At 37.5% G+C, this 18,813-nt stretch overlaps 1 protein-coding gene across 1 annotated transcript; it reads left to right on the forward strand.

Moving 5' to 3' along the window:
• Positions 1-9,336: 9,336 nt before the first annotated feature.
• Positions 9,337-18,151, forward strand: LOC104428608 (squalene synthase). The gene is made up of 15 exons (XM_039307741.1): positions 9,337-9,705; positions 11,166-11,208; positions 11,965-12,053; position 12,149; positions 13,009-13,084; positions 13,414-13,483; positions 14,059-14,202; positions 14,290-14,394; positions 14,586-14,732; positions 15,238-15,313; positions 15,674-15,762; positions 17,478-17,569; positions 17,682-17,727; positions 17,841-17,910; positions 18,007-18,151. Coding segments are annotated over exons 1-15 (1,245 nt in total). The 5' UTR covers positions 9,337-9,510; the 3' UTR covers positions 18,009-18,151.
• Positions 18,152-18,813: the final 662 nt, after the last annotated feature.

Below are 18,813 nucleotides of genomic sequence, written 5' to 3' on the forward strand. Positions count from 1 at the left end.
CCCGAGGGGAATGCCTCGTGATGTCAGTTGAGATGCGAGATGCCCAGAATGTGGGGGCAGATGCCCGGTGTCCTGGAATGGCTGAATGCCGGAGGTTTTCTCGCATGGGATGCGAGTGTAAAATATGAGATGAAATTAATGATCCGAGGAAGGGTGATGTGGTGATCAAATTGAAAGTTAAAAGTGGAAATTGAACCATGCATGATATGATATGATGATGATCACCCATGGCATGATGATATGCATGATGATGATCACCCATGGCATGATGATATGCATGATGATGATGATGTATGATGTGATATGATGATGATGATCACCCATGGCATGATGACATGCATGATGATGATGATGTATGATGTGATATGGTGATGATCACCCATGGCATGATGATATGCATGATGATGATGATGTATGATGTGATATGATGATGATATATGATATGGCATGATGACATGCATATATGTGTATGGTATGATGATGTCATGATGATGACGACATGTGTGATATGATGAAGTCATGATGATGATGACATGTGTGATATGATGATGTCATGATGATGACGACATGTGTGATATGATGATGTCATGATGATGATGACATGTGTGTGATATAATAATGTCATGATGATGATGATATGAGTATGACATGATGATACACATGTATGTGTTATGATTGTGGTGATGATGCATGATAGTATACGCCTGGCTTCAAGGTAAGTAATGCCTAAGATGCATGTATGACTTGTATGATGCATTGGGTGGTTATTGGATTCCTTTACCTGTTGAGTGGTTGTACTCACCCATTTTGGGGAATAACATTTCAGACTAGAAAAGATAACATTCTAAGGAGGAGGATAGCAAAGGGATAAAACTTTTGGACGCCGATACTGATCAATGGACTTTAAGTATTCGACTGTTGGAGAAGATGTCGGTCATCCTTTGAAGTGTAGCCGAGTATAGAAGACTACGGCATTTTGATGTACTGACTAAAGATGTCCATATGCTTTATGCAAATAAACGTGTTCGGCTTTAACTTATATAAGATGTTTAGTAGGTGTGCATCGTTTTCTGAATATAGGGAAGGGAGTTTGTTGGATGTGCTTTCGTATATGAATTGCGCAAGGGACCTATAAAAAAAAGAAGAAGTGTAAACCTCCTATGCTGCATGGACTTGCTGCAATTGAAATGGTATTGGAGTAACATGTTAATAAGGAAAGTGAAAGGTAAGCGAACTGTGGCGACCCTAATGGATCGGGGGCCGTCGAGGGGTGCCACAATCTTATAACTCTTAGCACCAACCGTCCTGACAACACTTTTACGGACCAGTTGTGTTCATCCTTTCTGCACCCTTGCTCTTCACTTGATAACCCCAAGCTTCACTCCCATGGGTTCACGGGCATGAGAGAATTATGGACTGTGTCACTTGCAAGTTAATTCAACAAGTTTTTGAAATCTAGTGCTTGGCAAAAGTTGCTTGGATCTTCTAGGGGCAATATGAAGTTTTGTTATTTGAGCCAATTGCTTCCACAATCTTGTAACCATTATGAGTAAATGATTTGCTTGAGGGTTTGCACACATTTATCACAACAAAAAAACAAAGTTAAACAAAATAACTTGGTACAACTTTCACCCCCCACCCCCCGAAAAAAAATAAAATTTGATGAAGTGCAATCTTACCCTTCAACCTTCAAGGTCATCTCAAAGCAAATGATGATAGTACTCTCACTACAGCTTCAGACATAGAGAACATATTGTCCTCCAGTACCAATTTAACATCAAGAGCAAGTTCTCCTTCAATCGTTTTATTTCTAATTTGAGAGGAGAGAGAAAGTTCCTTCAGTTTTCTAATGGCCCAATCCACATCGCATATGACTGCTTCAACTGATTGCAGAATGCAAATGATTACTGCAATGCTGGTGTATTTGTCGACAACAGGATATAATTCAGAAATCTCCACGGGACCATCAATTGCTGACCCTGTAACTTTGCACAACTCTATAGCAACATCTTGAGCAAAGATCGAATCATCAGGAGGCGAGCTTAGTTGAAAGGCTAGTAATACCAGACTCCTAACAACTTGGAATATTTGATTCCATTGCTTTTGCAGATCTGTGTAGCCCAGGATTCATGAGAGTTTCTCAGTTGGCAGGGCAACTTGTTAGTAATCATCAACATAATATCACCAAGGACCTGAAAAGAACATACTGCCATAGCTTAGAAAAAACAGCACATGAAATCAGCAAAAGACTTATGAAAGAGAAAATTTGCTTTTTACCTCAGCCTCACGAAAGGATGAAATTGCAAGAAGCTCGGATAACAGAGGCTTCAGGATCTTCACGACGAATATCTCAATGTTCTTTATTTTTGGATCATTAATCACATGGGTTGTATTTTCACCATCAAAACCGTACTCAGTTATGCAGACTGACACCAAATCTTCAAGCAGCTGGGCAAAATGAGGGCCCTGCAAATAAATCATTAACATATCCTTAAGGCAGATAAGTGCTTGATGGAGATTATCTCTTTGACCTTCAATCCTACTTTTGTTCTTTTCATTTGGAAGACTCGATTGGACTGACTTAAGGAGAAGTATCAGCTTCAGCAATTGGGTCCCAGAATCTTAATGTCACCATAGATAGAAGTCTTAAAGGGATCGTCCCTCACTAAAACAGGGCAAGACCTGACGTGACGAAGCAGAATATTCAAGATGAGATATAATGTTTGAGCAGCTTGTGCTCTTGTTGAAGGATGATTGGCCAAGACTCTGGGAGGCTGTACTAGCATTAGAAAATTCAGGATCGTATAACTTTATTGTAGTTTGCAGTAATTGATTGATTGTTGACGTTGCCAAGAGAGGCATCTGTTCTTAAGTCAAGGTGGTGCAGCCAGAATCAGTATGGTCAGGAATATCAATTGCAGTAGTTTTGCCCATTTGCCCTTTTTAGTCCATTGATCTGCCTTGGTTTGCCTATATGTTTCTCCACCAACTAATGGAATTTAACCAAGTCAATTAGCTCCTTTTCAAGTTCTACCCTCTTATCACCTGTTGCTTTCTCCATTTCAGTGGCTATGGTGTTGGGCACCACCTCCGTTATACCCGGTAAAATTATGGCGCAGCTTTTGGTTCTCTCTTGGAACCTGAGCCTGAGTCAGCTCTCTGACCAAGAAGGACTGATCTGCCAAGAAAATGAATACATAGTTACGAAAATGCAAAATTCTTCCACCCGAAAACTCATGCAAAAGGTATGTGTTATCATCGTTTGAAAACTCATTACGTCGGGTAGGTTCTATATTAAAAAATAATAAACTAATTTAGATGGGTAAGTCCTAGGTTCCATCTTGGACAAAATCCGAAACTACTCATTCCCACTGTATCATAGGGTTCGAACAAGCATAGGAAGCCATCTGGTCCTAATAACCTCCGATTAACCATCCTTATTTCCTTGAACAACTCTCTTCCCCTATCGCAGCCGTTTTGTCCTCAGCTACTTCGCCCTTGTCATTTTTTCATCACCATTTATTTAGAGCCTGTTTGGTTTGACTTTGGGGAAATGCTATTGAGAGAATGCAAATACCTTTGAGATAAAGGGGTTTTCCGAAATGTTAGACTGTTTGGTAAATTATAACTGAAAAGTGCTTTAGGGAAATACAAGACTGTTTGGTAAACATATATTTGAAAAGCCCTTTAGTGTGACTAAATTAAGTTTTTTAGTTTTAGTATTTTTAAAATTGTAAAAAAGAAACAATGACTATATAACCTTTTACATTTTCATGCTGAGAGTAATGTTAAAGATATATATTAGTAAATTTATTTAAAAATTATATTAAAAGAATTTGATTATAGATTAAATGCAAAGCTCAACTTTTGGCCTAAGATTTTTTTAGGTTTGTTTTCAACTTTGAATATTTTTTTTTTAATTATTGTAGTATTAATCATATTTGTTAATTAATGATCATTCTAGTGTATTGATAAAAAAGTTAGGCTATTGATTGTCAAAAGATAAAAATGACAAAAAAAAGAAAGGCGAACCCAACATTTACAAAATGGTTTTTATTTTTTTAAATAAAAATAAAATCCGATGAAACTCTGTTGTCGATCAACGACGGTTGGGGTGTGGGGAAGATAATCGGTTTAAAAAAAGAAGAAGAAATTAACAGATGAATAGTAGAGGTGGACTTGCATTTCAAAGGCCAGCATTTGGCCAATGACATCTTCGAATGCTGAATCAAACACCTAAATTTTTTCCTAATGGGCTTTCAGGGCCGAAAGCCCATTGGAAATGCTAAACCAAACGGAGCCTTAGTCTACTACCCAAAAAATAAAAATAAAAATATAAAAACAAGCCATTTGATAGAGGTTTACTAATTTTCCATCCTTTTGCATGTTGAGTTTTCTTCTTTCGCTAGGTATTCTTTTTCACAGTGATTTACTTCTCGATGATGCGCGTATCAGCAATGACCTTCAAATGAGCTCAATCTTGTTCAAGATGGGCTCTACACACCAAAAACGAGAATGCCTCTTGGGATTTTCCTTAGGCGGATCCCCAAGTGATTTAGTGGGTAGCGGTTTGAAGAAGAGAATATATAAGTAGAAAGAATTTTATACTTGGAAAAGATGAGAGAGTTATAATAGATTTCCCCAATTTGTGCTCTCATCTTCCTATTCATAGTAGTCAATCTCTGAGCCATGGCTTGCCACGTGGCACAAACACATTTTTAGATACTATATATAATTTAACTCTCATTTGTAGTAATAAATAAGTTGTTCTCTTGCCATTATAGTTTTGTCTCAATAAGATTCAGGCTTCCAAACTTTGATATTCTTAAGAAGGAATTCCGTAAAAAAATTTTGTTCGCAGGCTTCAGGCGGCTTTCAAGTATGAACCTTTGATAACTCCCTAGACACCAAGATTCGAGGTTAATCGGACTTGAAATGTTTTCCAGGATTTCGATGTTGGCCGGATACGAACAGATGATTTTTTTATTATTATGGGCTTTTGACCATCTAAAAATGTTAATATCTGACCCATTTAGTGAATTTATGTTTTCTAATACAAAGCATCTTTTTTTAAGACCCCCTCATTTAAGTCACATCAAGCTATGAGCCATGCACTGGCTTTGACCAACCGCACTACAAAAGAGCATATAATTCCAATGCGAATATGGTCCTAACTCCAAATTGAAAGCCAACTACTTCCTCTGGTCAACTTTGACTTATTTTGTCAGCTAGAACAAGCAAGGTGATTACTTGAATGAAGTCAACACCATACTCTCGCGGGTTGAACAATTGACTGCTGGCACGTTTGATGGGACGCAATATCGAGAATTACACCCCAAAATAAAAAAAAAAATTGTTTTTTTCTCGAAGGTGAAAAAGAAGTCATGCTCTGGCCATATCATATCAACATAAATTCACACCATTAAAAAGAAATGAAATTTTGTCCTGAATATGGTGTGTGTTTCTACGTATAGTCATATATTATTGATTCTATCCAGTGCTCCACGTTAATAAATACCAAATCGTAAAACCATAAAACTATGAAAAAAAAAAAAAACAAAATAAAAGAAGTTAAAGTGAGGGTTATCTCAAACAAGATCTTTAACATTAAACTTCCAAAATCCCATTTCTTTTCTGCCAAAATAAATGGAAATACTTCAATTTTAGGAAAGATTTTGAGAATCTGGATATATAATGATCCGCATGGACTTGAAGATTGGAGTAAGTGTTGAGTAACATGTAATCCTCGAAATTTGAACAAAGAGCTAAAGCCACTTCAATATCAACCCAAAGTTTAATCCCCCATTCTTTTTCATGGCCAGAAAAATCCCTCTTTTCATTTGGTAAACCAGTTTGTAGTGAAAGTGACAAAGGGTCATGCAAAAATAAAGATTCATGAAAATAGGGGCCTCATAAGGGAAGTGACAAAAAATGAGAGAATGAGAAAATGAAAAATATAGCAAAAAGTATCACTAAAACCCTAAACTATATCTGCCGCAATATCAAAATGACACAAATTGATAATATGGGAGGAAGAATGTAATTGCATTCATTGTATCCTCTTGCACATGTATAAGAAGTCCATTTAAAATGGAAGAAAAACAAAAAAAGAAAAAGTAGGAAAAAATATACAATATAGCATTTTCCTATTCTAAAATTTGTAAATATGATATTGTGGATTGATTGAATCAATTAGTCTCCAATTAGAACAATCTCAATAAAAACATATCATCAATAGTATCTCCACCAATCCCTTTTAAGCCGGCGGCTTAGAAATATCAAAGACGCCTACCTTGCTTAATAGATATATGTGTTGTCTACGATATAGTGGCTTATTAAAATATCTGCAGGTTGTTCCATCGTTTCAATCTCCTTTGTTATTACCATCCCTTCTTGGATTTTATCTTGAGTGAAATGACAATCAACCTCTATATATTTTGTTCTTTCATGAAGTACTGGATTTGCCATCAATTTAAGTGTAGCATCATTGTCACAAAACAATTCACTTGGTCCATCTGCTTGCTTGTCAAGATCTAATAGTAGACCCCATATCCAAACTATTTCATAAACTCTTTTGCCATGCTCAATATTCCAACTTGGTTGAGGATAATGAGGTAGTCACTTGTTTCTTTGTCTTCCATGCTATCAAGGATTTTCCCAATTTTATGCAAAAACTAGTGATGGATCTACGAGTCATTAGACAAGTGGGGTAGTTTGTATCACAATAGGTTGTCATCTTCATGTTGCAATTATGAGATAGAAGTATATCAAGTCTTGGCCATCCTTTAAAATATTTTACAACCTTCAATGCCACATTTATATGAGATTGTTTTGGGGTCATGCATGGATTGATCAAGTATATGTACTGCATAAAATATGTCAGGCTTGGTCATGGTAAGGTAAATCAACTTACTACAAGTCACTGATATCTTGATGGATCTTCAAGCAATGCATCTTCATTAGATGATGATGAACCCACATTATATTCATGTGTTGTTAGTTTGGCTTTTTGCTCAATTGGCATGACAACGGGCTTGCATCCCAATAGTCCTGCCTCTGAAACAATTTCCAAAATAAACTTCCACTGACTAAGACAAATTTCTTTGTCGGATCAAGTTATCTCAATGCCAAAAAAATATTTTTGGCCCAAATCTTTAATGTGGAAAATAGAATGCTGGTATTATTTAAATTTTCCAATAGCCAAGTCATCATTTCCTATGATAAATATGTCATCAACATATATCAATAGATAAATCGATGAGGTACTTGGGTCTAGGTAAATAAGACATAATCATGTTTGGAATGTTGAAAACCTGCATTTGTGAGTGCAATGGTAAATTTTGCATGTCATTGTCGAGAAGTCTACTTCAGTCTATATAGGGATTTTCGGAGACAACACACTTGAGACTCCCCCAATATTTGTAAACCTTATGGGAGTTCTATATAAATTTCCTCATAAAGGTTGCCGTGAAGAAAAGTATTGTGAATGCCCATTTGATGTAGTTGCCAATTATGAGATGCGGCAATGGATAAGAAAGAACGAACAATTACTTCATTGGTGACTAGGGACAAAGTTTCATGGTAATTGAAACATTCCCTTTTTGTAAATCCCTCGGCAACTAAGTGAGCCTTGAAACGTTCTTCGAAGCCATCTGCCTTGTAGTTGATTTTATGTACTCATTTGCAATTAATCGATAAGTAGAGGTACAAGATCCCAAGTGTGATTCTCAATGAGTGCCTACAACTTAGCTTCTATGGTCTATTGCCATTGTGGATCACGTGCCACTTCATTATAGGAAGATGGTTTTGTTCCTGTGATAGGTGACTAATAATATAACACGTGTTCTGGAGATAGTCTAGTAAATGAGACATAAGATGATGCAATGTAATAAGTACTTGGAGAATTCAAAGTGGGACATTTGTAAACCTTGGTTCATGTAGGGGGACCAACATGGTGTCTAGAATGTCGAGGCGGTTCTATATGAGTCTGTTTAGGAATCGACAAACAAGCATCATTAATAGATGGTTGTGGGGGTGCCACTAATGAAATAGGTGAATCATTCCCCTCATTTGATAATATTGGTGATCCAATTTCTCGATTCAAAGATGAAGAAATAGCTGGCATAGATGGTATATACTCTGGTGCAATAAAGATATATTGGGGATATGTAAAAATTCTTCTTCTAATGAGAATGGACGGTAGTCGATGTTGTGACAGATGACTGAGATGAAGATTTCAACTCCTAGAATGGAAATACATCTTCATAAAAAATAACATCTTGGTTGACAAAAAAATGCCTCGTAATATCTCCACAACTTGATATCTTTTTTGTAAAGAAAGGTATCTAATAAAAATGTGTGGAATTGCACAAGGATCCATCTTATTTCGAGAAGCCATAGTTGCTATAAAGCATAAGTGGCCAAATACTCTTAGGTGATGAATTTCTGGTTGATTCTCGAAGAGCATGTCAAATGGGTTTCATCGTTCAAGAACATGATTTGGCATGCGATTGATTAGATAATTTACCATGATCACACAATCCTAAAAAAAATTCAGGAATGAAAACTTAATATTTTATTGTACGAGCAACTTCTTGACACCATGCCATGAATTGTTAATATTGGAGGAAGAATGTAATTGTAGCCACCCGTATCTTCTTGTACATATATTACAAGTCCATTTATAATGGAAGAAAAAACAAAAAGTAGGAAAGAATATATAAGATAGCTTTTTCCTATTCTATAATTTGTAAATTTGATCTTATGAATTGATTGAATCAATCAGTCCACAATTAGAACAATCAGAAAAAAGGCGCATCTCCAATAGTATCTCGAAAACGAAATTTCCAAACTTGTACCTTGCGACAAGAATACAATTCGTCTACCATTCAAAGATCCTCAAATTTATTCATGGGTACAAATATATCCTCTCTCTATCATGAAAAACCCTAAACTTTCTTTAACGTGACCCAATGCTCCACTATTTTTTTCGTGTCATGAATACCTCAATACTTATACGAACAAGCCGTGAGAAAAAAAGAACTTTCGCCATAGTTCCGTCCAGTTCGATGGAATGGCTTGTGTGGACAAAACGGGCAAATGGAGCTGACGTAGAATTGGTGTTTGCGAAAGATATGATTTAAGGATTTTGATGGTACAAAAAAGTTTTACGCCAATGATCCCATACACATATTCAAGGCTTTTGGGAACAAGGAAATAAAAAAAAACATGTTTCGGCGCGAGTCATTGTCGGAGGAACCGTCTGGTTTGTCCCCAAATGATACGGTCGCCATTCCGATTCGACCCCTCCCCCACCTACGTTTACGGGGGCATTTGGCAGTGCTCGTTCCAATTCCACAGACCGTTCAGCTTCCAATGGCCGTACAATAACCTCCCCGCATTGTCATTCCGACCGGAATTCATCAACCTCTGTTTTCTCCCATCTCCAACTTCATCGAGAGAAAAACAGAGGGAGAGAAACAGAGACAGAGAGAAACAGAGACACGGAAAATGGGGAGCTGGGGAGCGATTCTGAGGCACCCGGGGGATTTCTACCCGCTGATGAAGCTGAAGATGGCGGCGAGCAATGCCGAGAAGCAGATCCCCCCGCAGCCCCACTGGGCATTCTGCTACTCCATGCTCCACAAGGTCTCCCGCAGCTTCGCCCTCGTCATCCAACAGCTCGGCACCGAGCTCCGTGATGCGGTGAGCGCCGGTTCTCGATCTCCACGTTCTCGTGATGGGTCGGTGTCCGTTCTTTTCTTTCTTTCTTTCTTTCTTTCGTTTTTTCGTTTCCGAGAAATTTGGACGATCGAGACGTGGTGATGATACGTGCATAGGATTGTGGATCAGGGTGGATGAGCATTTTTGAGCTTTTGTGGATGCGTAATCGCTGAATATGTCCGTTTGTGGTGTTTCAGCAATGCCGTGATGAATTTTGGATGCATTGACTCCGCCTTTTGCTGCTAAATGGGAACGAAGTTGTTTTCTGTTTCTTTTTTTATCTGTTGGGGCCAAGAGAAATTTTTCTATGGCTCAGTGAGCAGTGCATCGGTGATCAGGAAATGTAAGCAAATTTGCCATATCATGATGGGAGGAGCAATATGAGAGAGGAAAAAAATTGCTAATTCTAGACTACCTGCCGAAGACAGCCGGCACAACGGCTTAGATAAAGTCAGTGAACCATAAATATTCTGCAAAGATGAATTCGGGTACATTTCTCTGTATGTTGTGCCTTGAGCGGCGTGCCCTTACCTACCAAAAGGCCCCGAAACAGTTTAATGAGGCATTCTAGTAGAGGGTCAATGCATGATCTTGATGCAAGACCATGACGTTAGAAGGAGTATTCCAAGCTTACGCTTTTCTCTCTCATCAGCTTAAGCACAAGGTTTCCATGATTTTGGCATTTAGTTGATGGGAGGAGGTTCCTTGAGTCCATCTTCCTCCTCCTCCTCCTCCAAGGGTTTTGCTGTTTTAGTATTATTGTTTCTGCATTCCTAGCGAAATAAATTATAGGCTTTTCTCTCTCCTTCTTTCTCAAGAGAGATTCTGCAGGGAGGATATATCATGTGTCAATGTTTGGAATGTTTCTTGGCTGCCCTGGCTTTACTCATACTGTTTGATAGCATGCGTGTGGCACACGTGGCACCTGGATCTAACAGTTCTGATGAACTGGATATAATAACAATTTAGTCATAGAAGATGACACAAGTATTAGTGAACCAGCTCCAGGACCTGATATTTGTCTATTCCTAGAAATCAGAATATCAGCTGTGGAAGTACATATTATTATCTAACCAATTTTACATGGTCAATGGAAGCTAGTTACTTTATCCTAGACAACTGTTGAAATTCAAAAGTCATAGGAAGTAATATAGGCTCTTATGACATGAACCGCATCTAAGTATGATGTTGGCTGGAATGTCGTGATATTAGTTTTGAAGTCAATGCTGTCATCATCCATAGATTCATGTGGTTACTTCTTGTTTTCTTTTTATACTTTCTCCTACTAACTTCTGTTGTCTGCTACTCCGAATGCAAAACTGTGAACTGTTAGATTAGTTGATGCAAATGCTACTAGTAGCCAATGCAGATTTCAGTGGAATTATTATATTAGTTTCTTGCAATGTGTTTTATCTGTTTAAATTTCTTTCACATTTTTGCAGGTGTGCATATTCTATTTGGTCCTGCGAGCACTTGATACAGTTGGTTCGTCCCATAACTCTGTATTTATTCTCTTTGTCTTGCATTTGCAAGATATTATGCTGTCTATCAAATATAGTGCATCTGTCCTATATTACTGTCATTTCATTTTGGGGACAGTAAACCTTAGCAGTCGTTTATCAAATTGATTTCAAATGTATCTATCCAGTTGGCAGCTCTACTTTTCCCATCAAACTTCTACATAACAGGAAAAGGAAGTGGAGGTTTTGAGGCTACATTTTCTTGTCTGTGTGTTTTCAAAGGCGAAAACCTATTCCTCTGTGAATCTCGATAATTCCGTATTTTTTTAGCTATGGGAAGTTGCAACACTTATCTTTAGCACCTTTGGTTGGCTACTTTGCGCGAGCTGTCCTTTTTCTGTCAATGACTAGCCATAGCGTGAATGCATTTGGAGTTTCCTTTTTATGCTGATAACGTTCATGCAAATATTATGATGTTGGTCAGAGTGAGTAATTCATATCTAGATTTCATTTTATTTATCACCACTGACCATCATAAATGGAAGTGAAGCATGTTAATGCTCTAGTTGTTAGGGCCCCTGCTGATTTATTGGATGATAAACATTGACTTATAGTTTTAATCTGTTGAATAATCCATAAAAAATCAGTTTTGAGGATTAGTCCTTAGTTCCCCTGTCTAATTCTCTTTAACATCGTGTTGAATAGTCGCTTCCAGCTCCATAATGACAGTAGTATGTGTTTTGGTGCTGGAATCTTATTTCTTCTAATGTAACCTTTCCAGAGGATGACACAAGCATACCTACTGATGTCAAAGTGCCTATCCTGAAAGCCTTTCATCAGCACGTGTATGATAAGGAGTGGCATTTTCATGTGAGTAAACATGCTATTCAGTTACCTCTTTCTTGCCAGTTGAAGTTTTTGGTAATCTAAAGACTGGTCTTCATGTATTTAAATGCTTGCTTAAGTGTTGCTGCCCTCTGCTAACTTTTGCAAAAATTTCAGAAAACATGAATTGTATGTATATTGACAAAAATATTGTTGGACTCATATCTCTTAGCGGTTTCCTTGTACAAGTATGTGTCTCTATGCGTAAATAATTGGTGTGCTCCACATTTTGCATTAAGAATGGTCTTCGGAGCTACCTGGAGATTCTATCTTTAACAATATCCTGTAGCAATTGTACATCTTTGCCACATTGTTTTTCATAGAGGAGTAGTTGTGTCTGTGACTTTATTTGAATTGACTTCAAATTGACTGAAATCATTTTCTTAACACCGCCACTCGTAGAACAAGATATATCAACAAAATTTTGCCTCTATGTTATGATTCTACATGAGGAGCTCTACAAATAGTATCATCTACTTTTCTTTTTTTGTGCATTCTTTTACTAACTTTTTACGAACCAATACTAAAGTATGATAGACGCTCTCTTGCTGTGACAAATTCTTGTAATATTTCTAGCATATGGGGATATTGGACAACCCCGCATAGGGTTAAATATTGCTAAATTATATCTAATGTCAAGTTGGGAAATAAGTTGTTTCTAAGCTCTTTAGGTTCCATCATGCCACTAATTCTCAACTGGCAAATTTTGGGACATGCAGAACTTGGTTAGCAAAGCTGTCTTAAGTTGCGACTGTTGTTACCTTGAAATTCTTATTATTGTAAGTTATAGTCTTTTGCTGTTTTAGTATATGAGAATCTGTAGATGGTGCTTATCCACTTCTCTGTGTTACCTCATTTGAGAAGAAGTTGGAGTGGACTATTTCAGTGGTCCAGAACTTTAGTGAGTTCACTGACTTGAATTTTCTGTTGTCGTATTAAGGTGGTACAAAGGAATACAAGGTTCTAATGGACCAATTTCATCATGTTTCCATGGCTTTCCTGGAGCTAGGGAAAAGGTTACAAACTAACGATTTTTCTTTGTAATCTTGATGTGAACGCCTTTTATGACATCAGAATATTCTCTTCTTCTAGCTGATCTTTAGCCACTCACTTAACCATATGTGTTTCCTTCACCAACATATCTAAACATCATAATGTCACAACTGATACTTGATAATATCATTGTCTACCAGATGTTTCTCTAACCAGTTTTTTTCTGTCAATGGGAATGCAAACTTGAAATTAGAATTTTCCTGCAATTAACACAACCTTGGCAAACTGTTTCTGCTGGTTGTTAATTGACTTATTTTGCTTTATAGACCGTGGCTTTTGATTATACTTGCAGTTACCAAGAGGCTATTGAGGATATTACTAAAAGGATGGGAGTAGGAATGGCAAACTTTATTTGCAAAGAGGTTTGTGATCTATGCTATGTGACACTTGTGATATTTTCCAAGACCTTACCTTAACAAGTAGCCAAGCCTCTTACAAAGATTACAGTACTTGGTTGCGCTTGGACTAGTTCGATATTGAGCAAGTGCATATACTTCACATGAGGAGAATCCTTGCCTCCAATGGGTAGCCCATCCTGCCTTTTACTATGACCGTGCTGGAGTAAGGGTTTGATCTTAGCTCTTTGGTACAACTCCTTGCGGGGTTCACTTATAAAAAAAAAAAAAAAAAAAAAAAAAAAACTTCGGGCATCTAGAAGTTTATCATTTGGCCTAAATGACCATTCTTCCATCTTCCAAGGTCCACTGGCTTATTAACTCACTATTGACTACTATTCGCCTGCTTTATGGTAACTGATCAGGTTGGATTGAAACAAGTTTGATCAAAAGAGCTGGCAATGTTCTTTTGCACAAAGCATTTCAATGCTAGTTGTAGTCTTGCACCTTCCGGAAGAGCTGCTTGAGTGGAGATTAATCTGTTTATATGTCATTCAATTACTTATTTTACAAAAAGTACACTAATTTCTTCCTCACCGCAGGTGGAAACAATTGATGATTACGATGAATATTGCCACTATGTGGCAGGACTTGTTGGTTTAGGTTTGTCAAAGCTTTTCCATGCTTCGGGAGCTGAAGATCTGGCACCAGATTCTCTATCTAATTCGATGGGTTTGTTTCTACAGGTGGTTAAAAAGACGACTAAGTTTCATGTGTATTGCCACCTTTTTATTTTTTGGATTTCTGACATTGTTTTTGAATGCAAAAATCAGAAAACAAACATTATTCGAGATTATTTGGAGGATATCAATGAGATTCCAAAGTCACGCATGTTTTGGCCTCGTCAAATTTGGAGCAAATATGTAAACAAACTTGAGGTGTGCCTCTTCAACATGATTAATGACTATTAAGTGCTTAAGTAGATTGTTCAAGCCTTTTGCTATATGAAGTCGATTTTCCTTCACCCTGTTTGTAGGTGAATTGAGATATTATTCACTTATAGTGCTGAATAACATGTTGCATGCACATCCTTATTTTCTCTATTCTGTGATTGGCCCCATCTATATAGGACTTGAAGTGTGAGGAGAACTCAGAGAAGGCAGTGCGATGTTTGAATGATATGGTCACGAATGCTTTGACACATGTTGAAGACTGTTTGACCTACATGTCTGCTTTAGGGGATCCTTCTATATTCCGGTTTTGTGCCATTCCTCAGGTACATGGTCAATTCTTCAAGGCAACATTGTGCTTCTCTTCAACCAAAAGTTGTTGCCTTCCTATATTTTAAAAAATATAGGAGGTAGCTATTGATATTCAAATTTCGGCTCTATAATAAGATCTCCGTTGAAAGTTTTTCTCACGAACATACTACGAGCTCACTGTGTACACTACTCCCCACCCACATTCTCATGCACATTTGCACGCACAGCGTGCGCTCAGACACACAAATTGTCCCCTTCTCTCCCCTTTCACACATGTTTGTGCATCCTACACTAGTTTGCATTAAAGAAAAAGGTTGCTCTAATATTGGTTTCGCACATTGATTCTGAAAACTTTTCCTGCCATAATGAATTTTTGCTGAAGTTGCTCTTCATTAAGACTTTCTGTACATGGTTGTTTTGCTTTCATGGTATTTAAGATTGCTATTTTCTTGTCTATGCCATTAATCTTTTGATTATCTGGGAGAAGCTACTTTGCCAACATTTTTGTACTGTTTCTAGATAATGGCAATTGGAACATTAGCTTTATGCTACAACAATATTGAAGTTTTCAAAGGCGTAGTGAAGATAAGGCGAGGTAAGAAAATGATTTGCTGATATTTTCTTTCATCATTGAAACTATAGCTATCCTAGACTAGATGAAATGATTAGGCATGCTGAAGAACTTCAATGGCACTAGGCATTCGTAAAATAGTTTTACTGAGCCATTAGACACGAGGAAATAATGAGGTTTACTGAAGAACTAGATCGAGGCAAGACGGAAATGGCTTGTGCGGCTCACCATTCATTAGTTCGAGACCATTCATAGGGCCTTGCTTCCTGTTCTCATAATTGGTCATTTGTCATGGCAGTGTCTATCCATGACTCTCTCTACTTTTGTGTATGCTCCAAGATAATGGTCCCTTAGTGATTCCATTTCTCTACCTATACTTTTCAGGTCTTACTGCTAAAGTTATCGATCGTACAAGAACAATGGCTGATGTTTATGGTGCATTCTATGATTTTTCTTGTATGCTGAAGTCCAAGGTATGAAAGTCAAGAAGTAGCATGCACATCTTGTAATCTATTCTCGTGCACTTATCATCTTTAATTTTTAGTTATTTCTTCTTGAAAATGCACTAGACCTTATAACCTGTGTTAGACTTGATTTGTTGGAAGCAAACTGCTGAAGGCCTGCTCAGGACATGGCCAGCAATTAAAAGGGCGAATTTTCCAATGTCTTAGGGTTGTCATTGGACCAATTCCAATCCCTGTATCTCTAGATACTTCTTTCTCAGAGGGCTAATTCCCCTATGTAGCTCTAGGCAAGGGCTAATATCCAAGCTGCCCCTCAATGCTGGTCTTAGACTGGTGGGGAATGACTGCAGTGTGAGGGACACGTTAGGAGTTCTCGTTAGAGATAGCAGTACCAACATACATGTGAAGCATGAAGGGGAAGTAAGTCAAAACTGTTTAGAGGCTAAAAGAAATAATTTTAATGACGGTTCAGATAGTGAGGAAGGAGTAAAATTCTTTCAAGAAAAGTGGCTTTTAGATGATGAACATGAAGAGTTTTCAGCTGTCAGAAAATATTTCAGAGATTCCAGAAGAAGAACGTTGAGAGAAGTGAGAGTGGTAGAGAACAAAGCGAAACATCTGCTTGTTGGTTCCACCTGCAGGAGATACATTTATGGAAAGATCTAGATTAGTGGAAGAAATAGCAAATGGTGGCAATGAATCAGTGTATTTTGACTCAAGCGACTGTGGGAGCTTTATACATGGAAGTAATGGGGATGAAGGAGATCATGCAAAAAGCAGGAGAAGTGGGTACCCCGCTTACGACACGTGCACGATCACCTTGCGTTGTGCTCGGTATTAGTATGACCTTTTTGGCCTCAAACAGTTTGGGAGGCCGATACTAACTACTCAATTGATCTGCATAGAGATATCAATCAACTTTATAGAGAATGACAGAACAATAGTCAAGGTTGTGTGCAATGGGGATGGTTGTCCTTGGTTCATTTATTGTTCACATGATAAATACAACCATCATTTCCATTTAAAGACGTTTGCAGATTATCATAAATGCTATCAAAAAATTAGAATTACTTGGGTTACTTTTTTCACGGATTGCCAAAAGATATGCAGCTAGGATAATAAGCTTTCCTAGGTGGAAACAGAGGGACAAGAAGGAACTTTGAAGCAGGAATATGCTGGGGATGTTACTCTTAGCCAGTGAAGGAGGCAAAAATGCTTGTCTTTAAGCAACTAGAAGGAAATCTGATTGATAAAATTTGTTCTATGTTGAGGGATTATGAGGAAGAACTTCTGAAAACTACCATTGGTGGCTCTAATTATGTACTTAGAGAGAGAGAGAGAGAGAGGGTATTAGCGGGTCTGAACAAGAAAAGAATGAGAGAGAGGGTATTAGCGGGTCTGAACAAGAAAAGAATGAGACCGCATGTTCTCTTGTTGATGATATCCGTAACAAACATTACTGTGCAATGAGACCACATTGTCTCTTGTGGCAATATCTGTAACAAACATTACTCTGCAAAATCTTTGGTGATTAAATTGGGGCAGAGAAAGGGTAATGAACACAGCAAACCAGATTGTAAAAGCTATCTCGAATCTGTAGTGAGCAGGACAGCGCCCCCTTATCTTAAATTTTTCTTCACAGTTATCTCCATGTCTTTCACACTATGGTTCGTTAAATATGGCCTTAAACATTGCTCACTATGTTACGCCTTTGGCTCATGTAGGTTGATAAGAATGACCCTAATGCTACAAAAACATTAAGCAGAATCGAGATTACGCAGAAGGCTTGCAGAGATGCTGGCCTCCGAAACAAAAGGTTCCTCTCTCTCTCTCTCGGTGATATAGATACTGAATTTGTTCTTTCCACTATAACATTACTTCTTTTCATGAATTTTGACAGGAATTTTTTTTATAATGAATTTTGACAGGAAATCTTACATCCTTCCAAGTGAACCCAGATATGGTTTCGTGCCGGTGAGTTTACTGCCATTTATCTTGCATTTATTTGGCTGGTCTAAAACCAATATGCTGGGCAGTAACCCAAACAAAAGAAAAAGAACACTTGCTGATCAGAGTCTAAATTGCAGGTCGTTGTTTTGCTCATTATACTGGCAATAATTCTCGCTCAATTCTTAAGAAGTAGATCAAGTAACTACTGTGAGTTCCTTTCAGCATAACACGCGACCAATGATTGCTACGAACTTCTCTTATCATTGTCCTATAACTAGTATTCCTTTGCTTTCTCTTGTGCAGGATGGAGCTTTGTGGGAACATCAGCAAGTCATAGAGATTGTGTCAGATGCACATGTACGTACTGAGGAGTTATGCTTTTATATATGATTGTAATTTGCTCTTTGTAAGGGAATTTCGTTTGTCTTTCCCCTTCAAAAAAAGGGAAATAAATGCATCTCATTTTTCAAAAATTTTATTTCAGCCCCAACCTACCAAATTGTCCCTTACTCCCGGCAGATCCATCTTTGAGCCGATGCAGGATTAGATGATATCTCTTAAGCTATAAAAGCTGCTATAGGATCAATATTACACTGAATCTCTTCTCAGCTTTAAGTGTTTCTGATAAAATAATTAAACATTAAATCGCGCCTTCATTTAACAGTTGTTGTTAGATGAAAACACGATTTATTCTTTAATTATTCTATCATTGCAAGAATTTGTATGAGATTACTGCCAACTATTTTAAAAACTTAAGCTGTTAGATAAATGCATAGTTTAATATTTAATTATTCTATCAATTTCGTAGAATTTTGACGCAATTTCAGTATACTCTAAGCTATCACATGGGGCTTGGAATTACTAGAGTTAGGTATTTGGCACATTTGAACGTTCAATCTTTTGTAAAATGGCTTGAAATACCATTCTAACGTACTTGGAAATTTTTCTTAACAATCCTTCATGGCTATGGAACTTTCGGTTAGACTAATCTCTAGAAATGCATACAAATCACTTTGCCCATATGCATTTTGCAAGGCAATGATATGGTTATCCATAAAAGCGGCGAGTGAGAATGCTTAAATCAGGTAATGATGTGATTTAAATATGAAA

The sequence above is a fragment of the Eucalyptus grandis genome, chromosome 2 (assembly GCF_016545825.1).
Source record: "Eucalyptus grandis isolate ANBG69807.140 chromosome 2, ASM1654582v1, whole genome shotgun sequence".
In the NCBI taxonomy this organism is placed as follows: domain Eukaryota; kingdom Viridiplantae; phylum Streptophyta; class Magnoliopsida; order Myrtales; family Myrtaceae; genus Eucalyptus; species Eucalyptus grandis.

What these genes read in the sequence shown, in the direction of transcription:
- LOC104428608 (XM_039307741.1), top strand. Translation starts at nt 9,511, where the DNA reads ATGGGGAGCTGGGGAGCGATTCTGAGGCACCCGGGGGATTTCTACCCG. An exon ending in AATATGTAAACAAACTTGAG is followed by an intron (nt 14,395 to 14,585) that starts GTGTGCCTCTTC and finishes CCATCTATATAG; the next exon opens with GACTTGAAGTGTGAGGAGAA. An exon ending in CGTAGTGAAGATAAGGCGAG is followed by an intron (nt 15,314 to 15,673) that starts GTAAGAAAATGA and finishes TATACTTTTCAG; the next exon opens with GTCTTACTGCTAAAGTTATC.